The 14,861-nt window shown below is 40.7% G+C and overlaps 2 protein-coding genes across 4 annotated transcripts in view; one reads left to right on the top strand and one right to left on the bottom strand.

Annotated features, from left to right (window-relative positions):
• EIF2AK4 (eukaryotic translation initiation factor 2 alpha kinase 4) overlaps positions 1-9,849 on the top strand; it is a 36,699-nt gene extending 26,850 nt beyond the window's left edge. Inside the window, exons 31-39 of one of the 3 annotated variants that reach the window (XM_088536539.1) lie at positions 93-221; positions 1,579-1,665; positions 2,866-2,978; positions 3,923-3,981; positions 5,089-5,186; positions 6,396-6,464; positions 7,125-7,169; positions 8,291-8,415; positions 9,585-9,849. In XM_088536539.1, coding sequence (XP_088392665.1) covers positions 93-221; positions 1,579-1,665; positions 2,866-2,978; positions 3,923-3,981; positions 5,089-5,186; positions 6,396-6,464; positions 7,125-7,169; positions 8,291-8,415; positions 9,585-9,639 — 780 coding nt within the window. In that variant the 3' untranslated portion in view covers positions 9,640-9,849. Of the gene's footprint in view, positions 1-92; positions 222-1,578; positions 1,666-2,822; positions 2,979-3,922; positions 3,982-5,088; positions 5,187-6,395; positions 6,465-7,124; positions 7,170-8,290; positions 8,416-9,584 lie in introns of those variants that run through there. The other 2 variants (XR_015913997.1, XR_015913998.1) reach the window with 2 other exon arrangements.
• Positions 9,850-11,473: 1,624 nt separating this feature from the next.
• On the bottom strand, positions 11,474-14,363 carry SRP14 (signal recognition particle 14). The gene is made up of 5 exons (XM_088536567.1): positions 14,310-14,363; positions 13,977-14,049; positions 13,242-13,354; positions 12,133-12,165; positions 11,474-11,797 (listed from the first exon to the last, which is right to left on the bottom strand). Exons 1-5 carry the CDS (start codon positions 14,331-14,333, stop codon positions 11,708-11,710), a joined length of 333 nt encoding a protein of 110 aa, XP_088392693.1. The 5' UTR covers positions 14,334-14,363; the 3' UTR covers positions 11,474-11,707.
• Positions 14,364-14,861: the final 498 nt, after the last annotated feature.

Here is a 14,861-nt window from a genome sequence, read left to right as displayed (position 1 = left end):
ACATTTATCCTCCTTTGTTATATGGACTGCTTTATATTGAGGGAAAAAAAGAGGTTTGGTTGCTAATATTGTTTCCCTTGTTTTTACTTAAGGTGTCTGCCAGCTCCTGTGACCTCCTGGTTGTGAGTGCTGGTCAGATGTCCATGGGTAGAGCTATCAATATCGTTCAGAAGCTCTGGACTGTGGGAATTCCAGCTGAAATAATGTACGACTGGTCCCAGGTATGGCCTTGGCCTACATGTGTTAACTGAAGTATCTTTTAATAACGGTTCCCATTATTATTCTGGTTCAGCTTAAAGTATGTCAGCTGATGACTAGCCAATCCTAACCACTGAATCACCCATTCTGAGTCAGGTTCTGCAGAAGAGACAGTTTGGAGACACTCAGTTGCTTGCTGACTTTTCAGTACTCTTTTGCACACTTTTAGTTCCTCTGTTCCGAATCATTCTGCTTTACCTACAGCTGTCCTGGGTTCTCCTCCTTCTGCAGTTTTTGAGGGGTGAAGATCTGGGCAGTTTTTGCTTTTGTCCAGTGCTGCCCTGAAACCTGCTGCCAAGTCAATACAGCAAGCAGCGCTTTAAGTTCTGCACTGAGAGTGGCCTAAGTCAGGCTGAGGCTTACATGAAACCCAACTGGAGTCAGTTTTCATGACAAGGTGTCAGTCGTGCAGGATTGAGCTGTTCCTGGGAGTTGTGGGCAGTGGCGTAGCAATTGTTTGATTGATGTAATATTGTAAATATTTACAGCTGCTTGGACTCAGCACTTGGTAGAGAGAAACTAGCACTTCTGGAACCTCATGTCACCCTGAAGATAATGCGCAAAGTTAGTTAAAGTTCTGTCTTAAAAGTGGCCTTTGACCTCTTTATTCTAGAAGGAATTTACAGTGTCTAGCTCAAATGTAAACTTCTACAGTGTAGAAAGGAGGTGAAATAAAAATGTTACCCTAAGAATGGGTCTCTGTAGATCTTATTTGATGCAGAGAATGTTTGCAGTTGGTGTCCTCTGAATCTCCTGAAATGCAGACAGGCTCTGTCTGCGCCGTGGGGGCTCCACACACAGATACTCATTCTGGTCTCCAGTTACATTGACATCTGTGCAGAAAGGAGCCTGGACTGCATTGCACTTTTCCAGTGCCTTTTGGGTTTCCTTTGGGAGGACACTTACAAGGCAGGCAGGGAGGAAGCAGCAGTGCCCCCCAAAACACCCTCCCGAGCCATAGGAGGGCTGTGGGGCCAGGGAGAGGGCGACCTGCAGCGCCAGCCTTGGGCATGGAGTGAGTTCAGCTGGCAGGGGTGAGAGCTACGGCTGCAGGGTTAACCTCAGTGTGTCCTGGCTGTCCAGTGCAGGCTGAGCCAGGCTTCAGTTTTGAAGGAGCACTGGGAAGATAAATATATCCATAATAAAGCTCCACTTCCGGGACTTGTTAATAAAGCATTCCTCACTCAAAAGATTATATGCGGAGTACCACTATTGCATATGAAGTTATCTTAACTGAGAATAGGAGACCTGCTTATGTAAGTGATCATTTTATAATCTGCCTAATTTCTGTTCCATTCTGCTTGTCCCATTTTGTCTTAGTCCCAGGAAGAGCTACAGGAATATTGCAGATGCTCTGGGATTACATATGTGGCTCTTGTGTCTGATAAAGAAGGAAGTCACGTAAAGGTAAGCATGGGCCAAGAAGATGTTCTGTTGGTATTTCAGATGTATAGTAAATTGTTCTGCACTTTTTAAGATTATAAACATTTTGTATAAAAAAATCAAGTAGGTTGAATTTAGGTGAATTCAGTTTCAGTTCCTAAGTAGCGGAAAATTATCCTGAAAAAGTATCTCTCCATTCTTATCTCTCCATTACACTGTTACTCACCAACCTCCTTAACTCGGAGAAAAGGTATTAAAATTAGTGCAAACATTGCTTCAGTTTGAGTTATCAGTATGTCTTTTGTGGAAGTATTTTTCCATTGTCGCAGATTTCCTTGAAATTATGAAGTGAATCAATTGACTCGGCCTGCTTTGCAGTGGACGGCTTTCTACAGTTATAAAACAAATATAACTGAATTGCAAATCTAAAAAAAAAAAAAAAGTCAATGGTTCTAAAGTACCCTTGATTCTGTAACATTATGAATGAGATCTTTATTCATTAAATGAATAAAGTAAGCATTCGATACGATCTGGCACAGTTATGTCATCTAGCCCGTTTGTGTTACTAACATATTTTTCACTTCATGTTCTTTCTCATCCATTCTCTTTCTCATTTTAACAGAGGTATTAACTGTATTAACAAGTAGATTATGATGAAGAGAATGAGATGTATCTCTGCCTTCCACAAGACTCTTATAGAGTGCTCTTTTTTTTTCTGACTTTATCATAGTAAAACCAAGAGCATGATAACAAGCTGAATGGCTTTGTGGCTGGTTAATCATTTTCTGGCAAATATTGAGCAGATAAATTGTTGGAATATTTGCATGCAACTATGGCAAACTGAAAGCCAAGCACCATTCCAGAATTAATCCATACAGAAAAAAAAAAGTTAAAATCCATTTATGCTTTTATTAATGTGATGTTTGCACCTATTAACCATTCAAAACTAATTATCATATATCAAACACACATAGCCAAGGTGGTTCAAGTTTTAGGAATTTAGAGGAAATTGGTTGCCAAAAAAAAAAAAAATCTAATTAAATCAAAGATTTAATTGGCAGTGATTGGTTGGTCATGATGGTAGTGGTGATGATACTTTCTTCCCTTTGACTGCTTTACCTTTAAGGGATGTTTAATCCAGTTTGTTTTTGTTTATATTTGAGCCATTTATTCACATGCAGCTCTAAGAATTATCAATCTAAGAATCACTAAAATACATCATAGGTGAAATCCTTTGAGAAGGAAAGACAGACGGAGAAAAGGATTTTAGAATCTGACTTAGTAGAGCACCTGGTCCAGAAGCTGAAAACCAAAATCTGTGATGAAAGATGTAGTAGGTAAGTAGCATAACAAGTGACCACGAATGGTCAAAATTACAAATGATTGCATGCTTTTCTACTTAAATAATCTTTAAGAAATGCTTACTTAAACTTTGATTTTATTCTTTAAGGGATAAGATCTTTGCCAAATTGCTTTTGTGGAGAAAAGCAAGCAAAGGGCTTGGGATTTTCACTGATAATTGCTGTTTTCACTGGGATTAAACAATTGATTTCCCTAGTAATCAAGTTAACCTCAAATAACCCTAGGATTTCAGAACTTAACAGCCACACGTTCAGCTAGAGTTGTGCTCAAGCTGCCAGTTCAACACTACCTGCACCCCTAGTACTGTTTGTCCTGCAGGGCTGCCTGGAAATGCCTGTTGCCTTCCTGTAGTAACCAAAGAATCCCAGCAGCAATTCCCCTTCATCGTGAGGCAGAGCTGGGGGGGCGGTAAACAAGCAAGGTGAGATTGTAGCACAGCTGGATGGCCTGGCTGGCACGAGGGAAAGCAACATCTGGCAAAGACTTGGCATGCAACACCACATCAGCTTAGTTTTGTTAAAATTACTAGGTAAGGTGACCAAATTAGTACAGAAAACATGTAAAATGATGCAAACTAATAATGAACAGCTTCTTTAATTATGTTTTACTTCGCTATTACTTTGATATATTGCGAGTATTACCTCACAAAAAAACATCAAAAAGTTACAGATTAAATTCACAAACTGTAATATATAGCCTCCTGGGGATGCTAGAGATTTTATGACTCAGTTCTTCTGTACCCTTTCTTACTTGCTCCAGAATAGAAAATCTAATCTGCAGATGAGTGCTGAGAATCTTCTAGGTTTCTTAAACTGTTAAAATAAAATAGCATAGTTGTATGATAATCTGGAATACAGAGTTACTGCAATATTCTTTCATTATATAAATTTGTTTCCCTGTTTTTCTTGTTTATTTTTAGAGAAACCTCAGATAATCTCTCAGTACAAAATCAAAAGGGATCATTTGCTAATATTTCAGGTATTTGATCTCTAGTTATAGAAAATGCACGTTGATTTCTGTCTCTGTTGAAATACTCTTTTTAAGAAATATTTGTTGGATTATGATTTTAGATGTCTTGCCAAATTCAGAGGAATAAAATATCTTCCAGCAATGTATCTGGTTAGACACAATTCCTCCTGATGTCAAATGTTGTCCTGAGCAATCAAAAGCTGATTTTTTTTCTCCAAATTAACAAATTATAATTGCTCAGACCAACATATAGAACATTCTGCATACAAGCATTGATTGCTGCAGTGATTTTGGAGGGAGGCGAATGAAAACCAGAGCGTGAGCATATTTAGTGGCAAATTAAATGTCATCTTGATGAAAAACGATAAAATGTGATTTGTGATCATGAATCTGGGAACTCACGCATTTTCAACTATGCAAAGATATTTTTTTTGAAGTAAGAATATCTTTGCATATATAGCTACAGCTTTGCACTCTTCAGTCTGATAACTAAGTTTTGCAGATAAAAAAATCTGAAGTACTAGTATGTACATAAGGTTTGATATTCTTGATAATTACCTTATTGTCTTATAAATGTTATAAAACTGGTGTTTTCTTGTTTTTGGCTTAAGAAAACTAATCTTTCTCTCCCATAACAATGGGGCAGAGGTTGCCACACTTAACTCAGTTTTTCTGTGATTAACAGAAGTAACTATTTGATTTTTCAAAATAAGCAACTCTGCTTATTTTAATTGGTTTAATACTGATTTTTTTTGGAGTGAGTGTTAATCATTGCCTCATTCTTTCAGTAGCTTTTCTTTTTGGTTTTAGGTATTACTATATTCATCTGTAGAACTGATCCATTTGGAATTTGGGTTAATTTCAGGGAACACTGATGTAAAATACCTTATTTATTTATTTATTTATTTCTACCAGTCTTTTTAAAGTCATAAATTAGGATTTGGGAATCTACGTGCACGTGTTCCACTGTGCGGTCTTGACTTAATTTGTTTCCTTAGTGACCTCTGGACCTATGCCATATAGTTCTTAGCTGATTAGTACTTGTCAGTTTTCTGTTTCTTGCTACTTTTTGTATAAACACTGGATGTCTGCTAAAACTGCCTGTTTTTATCCTAGGTGTGTTTGACTCCCATGGAACTCTTATAGTGCCTAATGTCAGTGTTATAGCCCCGGAAAAATTATCTGCCAGTGCCAGACGTCGTCAAGAAATTCAGGTACATGTGCACACGAATCAAATAAGTATCAAGGATTATTCCTAAGGAGTTAAGTGATGTGGGAATTCACATTTTCCATAGCACCTAAGTTATTTTTTTACATTCTGTTTATTCTTAATTCATAAAAGAGACTGGGAACAACACAGAGTTTTGAAGGTGAGGAATTTTTTTTATATATATTAGGACTATGGGGATTATGTGTAATATGGCTGTGGCACAGCTATGACTATATAGATATATAAAGAAACAGTGATTCTGGAAGTTCTTATTTCTTGTAAATGCTCTAGCATGTTAAGGTTGCAAAGTCAGTTTTCTTGTGCAACGTATTTGTAAAACATATTCCATGTGCATTTTAGTAGGTTGCCTCAAAGCAAAGGCCTTAAAAATAAAAAAGGAAAAACTGGCTAAAATAACATAATAATATTGCAGGATATTGCTGGAAACATGTCAGAAGTGGCTCATTTAGGATTATTGACTTCCAGATACTTAGATTACATGGTAAACATAACTGTAATTTTATCCCTTCTTTAATTGAAACTTAGGTATCCCACAAACATTACCTCTGTAAGAAGTTCTTGGGGCATAAATAAAAGCAGATGTTATTCTTTGAGCTAAGCAGACCTATTTCAATTTTTGTCAAAAAAAGGTACTAAAGTCCGTTTTTGTTCAGAGCTGCAACCATTTCTATAGGATGCTGTGTTTGCAAGATTATAATTTACATTCAAGAAAGTATTGCAAGGTATGAGACATGTGCTTTGCTATTGCCCTCATCTCAGTCATTGTCCTCTATAGAGCAAGAGACAAATCAGTGTGTCCAGTGTATCCATTTCTCTGGAAAGTAACCCAGGGCCCACAAATAGCAATGCAGTTTTGATCCACCCGCACAGGAATTCGCAGCGTAACACTCAGTTCTCACCGTCTGCTCTAGTATAGTGCCAGTATTCTCAAATCTTCCCCCTTCCTGCAAGGGAGGTTCAGCCGCACTCTTTCTGCTGTGAATTTATCAAGGATTATTATGGATTTGTTGCTGAGTTACATTAAATGTAAATTTGAGCTTAAATACAATCAAGTTCTATGTCTTTTGTTAGGAGCAACAGCTTCTTTTTTTTTTTTTTTTTTTTTTGTAATCTCTAAAAGAGAAAGCAAGTGTTCCCACCCTGTGTCTCAGAGGCAGTGTGTATTTAACTTTTGTCCGTCTTTCGTTGGCAGGTACAAACAAGACTTCAGACATTCATTTCTAACCTGCAACAGAAAACCAGTGAGATTGAGATTTTAGCGGTAAGTATTTTGCAGAAGCTTACATTAATTTCATCCCCTTAATTTAATTGGGAGGTTGAGTTGCTATTTGAAAAAATATATGTATTTCCATTAGTCTCAATTTAGAAATAGCAAATGGAACCAGAATAAACTTGTGGCTTAAGTGAGACACACAAATACCCATTTGTTTGGTGTCTGAAAAGTATTTCATACTATGAGTACTGGATAGTTGCACACAACAAAATATTTGTTAAACAAGTGTTTAATTGTAAAGTCTTAAGCTCTACCTATCCCAGCCCTGGTGGCAGAAGATTGAATAACTTGTTCCTGCTGGATTTGATCATTTAAACCTCCGTGGCTTTTGTGTATAGTTTTTAAGCTTTGCTGAGAGTATCATAAAGGATGTTAAAATGGTACACAATTTTCAAAGAACAAATGTGTTGGGCTCATTGTAGTTTTTCCTAGCAAAATCTGTCTTGAGCAGCTTGTTTAAAAACTTGGACAGATTCCTGCTTCTGTCATCATGGGTTCATCCGTGAAAATTTCCTAATTTCTGACTTTTTTATGCAGATAATCTTTTATCTGCAGAGACTCCCTTTTATACAGAAAATCTCAAGTTGGAAGATTGACAACAGGAATAAGAACCGTTAAATACCTGATTCCTTTATGTTATGTTTGCAGGTAGATCTGCCAAAAGAAACTGTGATACACTTCTTGTCATTAGAGGTAAACAGTTCAGCATTGTCTTTGAATCTCTAGTTGAAACCGTAACGGAACATTTTAAGTTTTGACACTAATGGAGCTGAATGTAAAATTTACCTGTAACTCCTTTTTTTTTTTTTTTTTTTTTTTTCCCCAAGAAGTTTGAATTGGGTTTTAAAACTGCAAAGAACTTTTTTAGCCAAAGGCCTCGAATGAGGCTAGAAAAATCATTTTGCTAAATGCACAGACACTATTAGAAGTCTTAACCCAGAATTTCAGCTTTCTCCTAGGAATAGTTAAATGAGATTAAGCCTTACTGCTCCTTTACTGCTCCTTTTCAGAACCAATGAGCTTTAATATGCAGTTTAAACCAAGGCTCTTTTGGAGCTATTAATGAAGGAGGACCCAAAATGCAGAGGCAATTCTTTTGAGAGCAGTAGCTGCACCAACTCTTAGTGAGATCAAGGTAAATAAAGGGTTTATGAGTATTCTATTGGCCACTTTAACTCAAAAACTTCTTGATTAGGAAAAACAAGTTATTTTCCTTCCGCCAGTGAGACCAGTGGCTTTAAAGTCAAAAGTTCTCATTAGAGATGGACTCCTCCAAAAAACTCAAAAGAATGACAAAAGAATTACATCTGGCCTGGGAGTGGATCTGTTCCTCACAAGCATGTTTTGTGTCCCCTGTTCTGAAGCAGTGCTTGGTTGGTAATATTATAAAATATTATTCAAATACTTAGCTGAACCAATCTATCCAGATAGCGGAGACAATTTATCACATTTTACTTCCAAACAGGGAGCAAGCACACACTCGGCATGGCCATCTTGCAGGATAAATCACTTGTGACTGTCATTATACTAGAGTACTTCAATGTTTGTTTGTTTCCTAAACTGTGTTAAGTTCATTAATAAGTCTCATTCTTAATATATTTTTAAGTTTCTTAATAAGTTTTTAAGAACTACGCAAATTGCAAGTGATGTTTATACAAATTTTGTTGGAAATAACCTGTCTTTTTGATAAGCTGTTTGAGCAGGGGCATTGACATTACCAGTTGTCAGAAGAGTGAATCGTATGAGAACAAATGTTTATTTAGGAAGAGAATATAACGCTATATCAGTATTCCTTGTCAAATTCTTTTCCCTAGTTTGACAGAGACAGACAAACCTTTGACGCTACTGTGAGCCAGCTGATGTCACGGTGGCCAAAGCAGCGATCCTCTTATCTGCAAGCAATTTGTGATGAAATTTACAGCATCAAAATGGAAAAGAGGTAAATTTGTTACACTATTATAAATATATGCAAAACATGCCAATTATTTCTGCATTTGAGCTTTACTATATGAAGTGCTCTTAAATTGTCTTCTTTCAAGGAAAAACAGTAAGAAAATATATCACTAAGTACTGTTTTCTCTTAACATGAAACAAAACGCATAGTTATTGGATCACCCATTTGTGATTTATGTTATATACTAATTAAAGTTTGCTATTTTTGAAGTCTTTTCAATAATTTTTGAATTTTTACTACCTTGTTTGCTGTTTTTTTTTCATAAAATTGAAGAGCAAACAGTGCTATGATGTATAGTTCATGTGCACTCCAGGTTGGTGTATGCTGCTAGCAGCTGATCATCCTGTGTTCCCAGACGACAGACTCAGCTTCCCTCTCAAACCTTGAAGAGCTTTAGTTCCTTCCTGCTTGAGGGGAGACTCTGGAATCTGGCACAGCTGCCAACCTGCCCACCTTAAAGTGAATGTGGGGCAGGTGTTCCCTGCACACACACTAGAGCCTGTTTCTGTTTTCTAAGTATAAAAACGTTTGGATTGAATTTCTTAATCTTCTTGTCAGATTCTGTCTGGGCTGAAACAAGTCTCATCCACTTTTAAGCCTCAGATTTTAAACTCGTATGTACTAGGGCAGAAACTTGCTATATATATATCCCATGGTTTTCATTTTTTTTTTAACTCTTCACTTTGAAAGTACTACCTAATATCCTTTAAATATGACTAAAAATTGACTTTGATTCTCTCTTCTTCAATGAGGATGCAACAACATCGTTTAGTGTTTACTAAGGCAACTAAATATCAAAATACTTTTTTTTTGGTAGCTTGCAGGGCTGAGCAAGGCTGCAACTGCTACCTACTAATATGCTGGGTGAGAATGTCATGCCAACCCTACTAAGTTTCCCTTTCCTGTTTCATGCTGTGACACAAAACATTGCTTAGCCAGAGTCTGCACATCACTGAGCAAGAGCTGTATGAACTACAGAAATGGAAAGAAAATGCAGGGGAAAACTGCAAGCACAGTAAAAACTGAAGTTACCACTTTTCTCCTGAATCTTTGGTCTTGTCATGCGTATTGCCAAGATTTGCTACATTTTATTCTGGTAGCTTTTGGACCTGTACTTGCACAGTAAAAAAACCCTCTTTTCCTTCCCTCTGCAGGGTTCCTGCGCTTATCCTGTACAGTTACCGAGACGAATACAAGGTTTTGTTTTAGTGCTGCAAGCATCCTCTCCGGGGTACTTCAACTAAAGGACGGCAGTATTTTTGCATAAAGGATTTCAGAAAGCTGTTATAGTGTATATAGGCATTATAATGGATAGGCAACTAATGCTTTTTTTTTTTTTTTTTTACATGTCCAGCTTGAATTTCATGTGTAATATAAAACTGTAAATGTATTAAAAGTGGAAATAAATGTTTTCTAGTCTCTTACAGAGGAAAGTGACTACAGCCAGCACTGTGTGATACCATGTAATTCTTTTCCCTTTACCATGCAAAATCCAAATTACCAACTGTACAAATCTGAAAATACAGAAATATTAAAAAAGTTTTACAGTATCTGTCATAGCACTAAGCAACAGTAGTACTGAAATGAGAAACTCAGTTCAAGGGTTGGCAGAGACGCTTCAGCTCCAGAAGACTGCTTTAAAGGTTTTTAAGGCCTTCATGTAAAATAAAAGGTTTAGTTAGGGAACACGTCTTGAAATACACATTATAGGAATTTTTTACTACTTTAAATTTAAGACTTCATAAAAAGCAGAGCTGTTTGCTAGGTTGAGAGAGTTGTTGCAAGCCTAGTTTCCTGGGCTTGTTGAGCCCCTACTTTTATATTTAAATGAAGCAGCTGCTTCTGCAAGATGCTTGATGCTTGTTTCAGAGCAGAGTCTAGGGATTTAAAGACGACTGCAGCCTCCTGCTGCCTGGTGGCACAATGACAACTTTTGAGTCAGCTTTCGTCATGGACGGTGTCAGAGCAAGTCTGTATTTCAAGACACAGAAATGATGAGGAAATTACAACTCCTCTGTTAAGGCTCAAGTCGTCTGTAATGACTGTACATAGTTAAAACTATACCCTAGCACAGCCACATCAGAAAAAAATGAAGGTGATCTCTAGCAGCTTTAGTTAACTCTGTGTTTCACACCAAAGTGGGTATAGTGTAGGAGTGAAGATGGAGCCAAGCTCTGGATTTCCAGAAGGATCCTGCTCGCTACCCTCCCTCCTCTCCTCCCTTTACCTTCCCCCTAAATAGTTTGCTCCTGTTTCTTCATTCTCCAGCTTACCTAAATTATTGTCTTCAGACTCGTTGCATTATCAAATATCTGTTTTCAGCCTTTTTCTTGAAGGGGAGGGCAAAAGTTATAATACACGAAGTAACTTTACAGCCAAATAAACCCCCAAACTTCTTACAGCTACAGAAGTTGCAACAGCATCAAGCACAGGTCAGTCCCACATGCAGTTTATCACTCCTAGCGCTTTCCTGAGGCAAGTAACGTCACTCCTTACAACCACATCCATTTCTCATTGTGTTTAATAGGAACAATTAAATATTCAACGTTTACAGCTGCTTCTAGGAAGGCGCTACTTTAAGATGTGAAGTATGGGGAAAAGAGATCCCCGAATATGTTGAAGGATGAAACGTAAAAAAAAAAAAAAAAAGTTGTTGTGAATGCTCTTAAGCCACATTTGAATGGGCCATGAGGCAGAGTCCCAACCTTCTCCCAAGCCCCACTCAAGGCAGCCAGGCTGTTACCAGCATAGAACAGAGACACAGCTGACCAGAGCGCTCAGGCATGGTGCTGCCTTAGGGGTATCTGCACTGCATCAGGCAGACATCTCCCTCAAAACAAGATACAAACAGGAAAGCTGCTGTTCCCGATAATAATACATTGGCACCCACTTGCCGCAGTAGTGCTGAGGCTTATCTATACATGGGACGTCTGTCGCTGAGATTCCAGTTGTAGCAGCACTTGGCTCATGTGACCACGTTTCCCTTCCCCCCAAATGGGTTTTATGCTGCCCATTGCTATAATACAAAACAAACAGCAGTAAGTACAAAACTAGTTGGCAGTTGAGTGTAAAGCTATTTCAGTATAACCCTGTAAATACTCCTGCCATACAGCAATCCAAAGAAAGCGCTTCTGGCTTTCAGTTTAAACACAAGCACTGATCACATCCCAGTATCCTGCTGGAAGGAAAGCCAAAGACAAGTGGTAACTCAAAATGAAAGGGACTTTGCTTGGAGCAAGGGTCTGGTCTGTTGGGGGAAAGGTAGGCCGCTGTTCCGTCACTGGGTTGCTTTACTCTTCTTGTTTTTGCTTTTCTTGTCTTTCTTCTTCAAGCCATCCATGTTGGCTCGCAGCAAATTGGAGTATGCCTGCAAGAGCAGTGAGAAGCCCTGAAAAAACGAACAGCTGGGTGACCTTCTGCAGGTGCCACCCATTGCTCAGGGACACCCAGCAGCTGCCTTCGCTCAGTTCTCGCTCACAGAATTCATGCGCTCACCAGCGTTAGCAGAAAGTTAACAAACACATATGGACTTTTTAACAACTGCTGACAGCCAGTCTACAACGAATCTGTGTGCCAGCTTAGCACTGAATCAACCCATTCACAGCTAGGGAGAAAGCTGGTTCATAGCTGTCCAGTGCTTCCTACTGCCTACTACTCCCCAGCACCTACAAAAACGGAAGATAGAAGGCACACAAAACTTACCATCTGGAATTTATTCACTTCCTTTGAGCTCACCTACAAAAGTAATACTAGAGGTTAATAATAATTTTAAAAAAGGGTATATAGTATAAACAGCAGCTGGATCAACATCCCATTCCGTGCTAAGCAAGCCAAACTGACTGAATTAGAAAAATCAAAACCACTCCTCTCTAAATAAGGAAATCAACTACAGTTCTTCCCTCAAAATTATGTATTTCAAATGGAGAGAAGGCAGCAAAACATTCTAAGAAAGATTTGGTTTCACTATAGGAGCATATCAATCAATTTTTCTTGTGGAGATGCAAGCCATGGTAAAGATACCTTATAACCCTCTCAGCTCTTCCTGAAAATAACATTTTCCTTTGATATCCGCCATGAGAGGATCCAAAATCAATTACAACCTTTCCCTTTCTCTCATTTAAAGTGAACACATCTGTTTTTAACATCTAAAGTTAAGATTTCCTGAAATACAAGTATGTCTGTAAAGAAGAAATTCAGGCATGCTTTGTGAGACTAAGACTTAGAATTCTGAGCCTAGCCCATTCCCACATGCTTTGGGCCGGAAACAAGGACCCATTTGCAACATGTTGTTTCAGCCTAGGAACACACAGTTGTTTCCTTCCGCCAACCACCAAGGCCTACAAAGAGCTGCCTTTTGTCACCTGAAGTTGCCCTGTACCTTTCTTCTGCTGGGAGCCACACCATTGTCCTGCATCCTTTCCTGACGTTATCCTTCCTTCTCAAAGGGCTTTCCCCCGTCCCTCCCACGGATTTCACCCAGAAGAACACTGCAGCCAGGACTACTGGAAGCAGGCACAGTCCCTCCCTGCTGCCCAGCAATACCGCTTTGAGGCAAAACCCAGCCCACATACAGAGTTAAACCCATCAGTTATCCCCTCCATAACACTGGGGTGAAGAACAAGAATTAGACTTAGCAAGCTTAACACTTTGGCATCCAAATTTCAGCTGGGCTTGGCTACCACACAATTTTTTCATAGTACTAAATTAACTTGCATAAAATGTGTGCCAGGAGACATTTCATTTACGATATGGGACATTACCTCAGTGTAAAGCAGGACTGCTAATCATTCTGACCCCAAACTGTCACTTACCACTGTGCTAATTTTCTTCTTTCCATCAGTTGCTCTTAGAAGACATTTATTGTCTGCTGGTTCAAAACTTTCTACGTGGCCTTTGCGCGGGACTGGTTTTGTTCGGCCATCATCTGCGTTAAAAGACAAAGACTCCCATTTTTACTAAAATCACTGGAAATCTCCTTACATGAGCAGATTTGCACAACACCTAGAATTTCAGACACCTGCGCTGACACTGTTGCCCTGCTGCTGCACATGCACCCGCATGCAGAGATGTGCACGAGGGGCACCCGGATGCGCAAGCGGCTCCGCTGCCCTGCGGCACCGGCCGGTTGCGGCGGCGCCTGCCTTGTTGCAGCGGCGCCTGCCTTGTTGCGGCGGTGCCCGGCCGGCTGCAGCGTCACAAACGCACCCCCAACAGCAGCCGGCCATGCTCCGCTTGTGCCACCCAGAACTTTTCTAGGAAACTCCGTAGGTAAATTAAAGCAACACTGTACTTCTCCTTCTGAAGCATGAAAGTGAAAACTTCCAGTGAAAGTGAAAACTCTTTTAAATGAAGGCCCTATACTGCCTAGCAGTTAGAAGACACAACTTTACTTTACAATCACTAATGCTTCAGTTCAATCGAATGGTTTGCCAATACTACTTTTGCACTGTCAGGCACCTCACTTATGCCTATGTATTAAAAACATACTAGCAACACGCAAAATTCACTTCAAACGGCTACCGCTCAGCGCGCCGCTGGAGCCTTACACTTCTTGAGGGTGATGAAGACGCTGCCCGAAGTGCGGCACTTCTGGAAGAGCCTCGTGAGCTCCGTCAGGAACTGCAAGACACAGAGCCGCGTGCTAAGGCCGCGCAGGCCTCGCCTCGCCTCCGCTCCCCGCGCAGCGCGGCCCTCGCACCCCAGAACGCGGCCGGCACCAGCTAGGCCGGCCCGGCCCCCGGAGCGGGAATGGGAACGGGGCTGAGGGCCTCCCGCCCCCGAGCAGCCCCGCGCTCCGCTCCCGCCCGAGGCACCGGAGCCGCCCCGCGCCCCTCGCCGCGGTACCGAGCGCCGCGGTACCCAGCCCGGCCCGGCCCCACCTGCTCGCTCTCCAGCAGCACCATCGCGCCGGGCCCGCCGCGCCGCCGGAAACGCAGCGCCCGACACCGCGCAGCGGCGGGAAGGGGCGGGGCGCGCCGAGGCCCCGCCCCCGCAGCGGCTGCGCCACGTCAGCCGCGGCGGCGGCCCGCGCGGTACAGGGCGGGGCCACGGGCGGCCGTTGGCGCCGGCGCGGCCGTTTAACGGGCGTAGCGGCAGGAGCTGCGAGTGCGCACTGGCGGGCCGGGGCCGCTCCAATGCTGCTTGGCCTCTGCTGACTTTAACCGCAGTAGATGTTGTTTCACTGTGTTTTTTCTTTTTTTTCCTTTCTTCCTTCACGAAAAGACTTTTTTGTGAGTGGGGCTTGGAAAAAACACATGGTTTTGGGTCCACTTCAAAATGCGGCCCGTACACCAGCAGTGCTGTCACTGCAGTCATGTGGCCTTGGCACTACAGTATTGTCCTTTGCGATCAAAACTTGTCCTCTAAAAGATTCATCAAGATGAGCCTTGACTTCTTAAGGCACACACAGAGAACTATATTAAAAACAAAAC

The sequence above is a fragment of the Tinamus guttatus genome, unplaced genomic scaffold (genome assembly GCF_059628265.1).
Source record: "Tinamus guttatus ecotype Peru unplaced genomic scaffold, ASM5962826v1 Tinamus_guttatus_pri_ptg000676l, whole genome shotgun sequence".
NCBI lineage: Eukaryota > Metazoa > Chordata > Aves > Tinamiformes > Tinamidae > Tinamus > Tinamus guttatus.
This window is presented reverse-complemented; position numbering and strand designations above follow the sequence as displayed.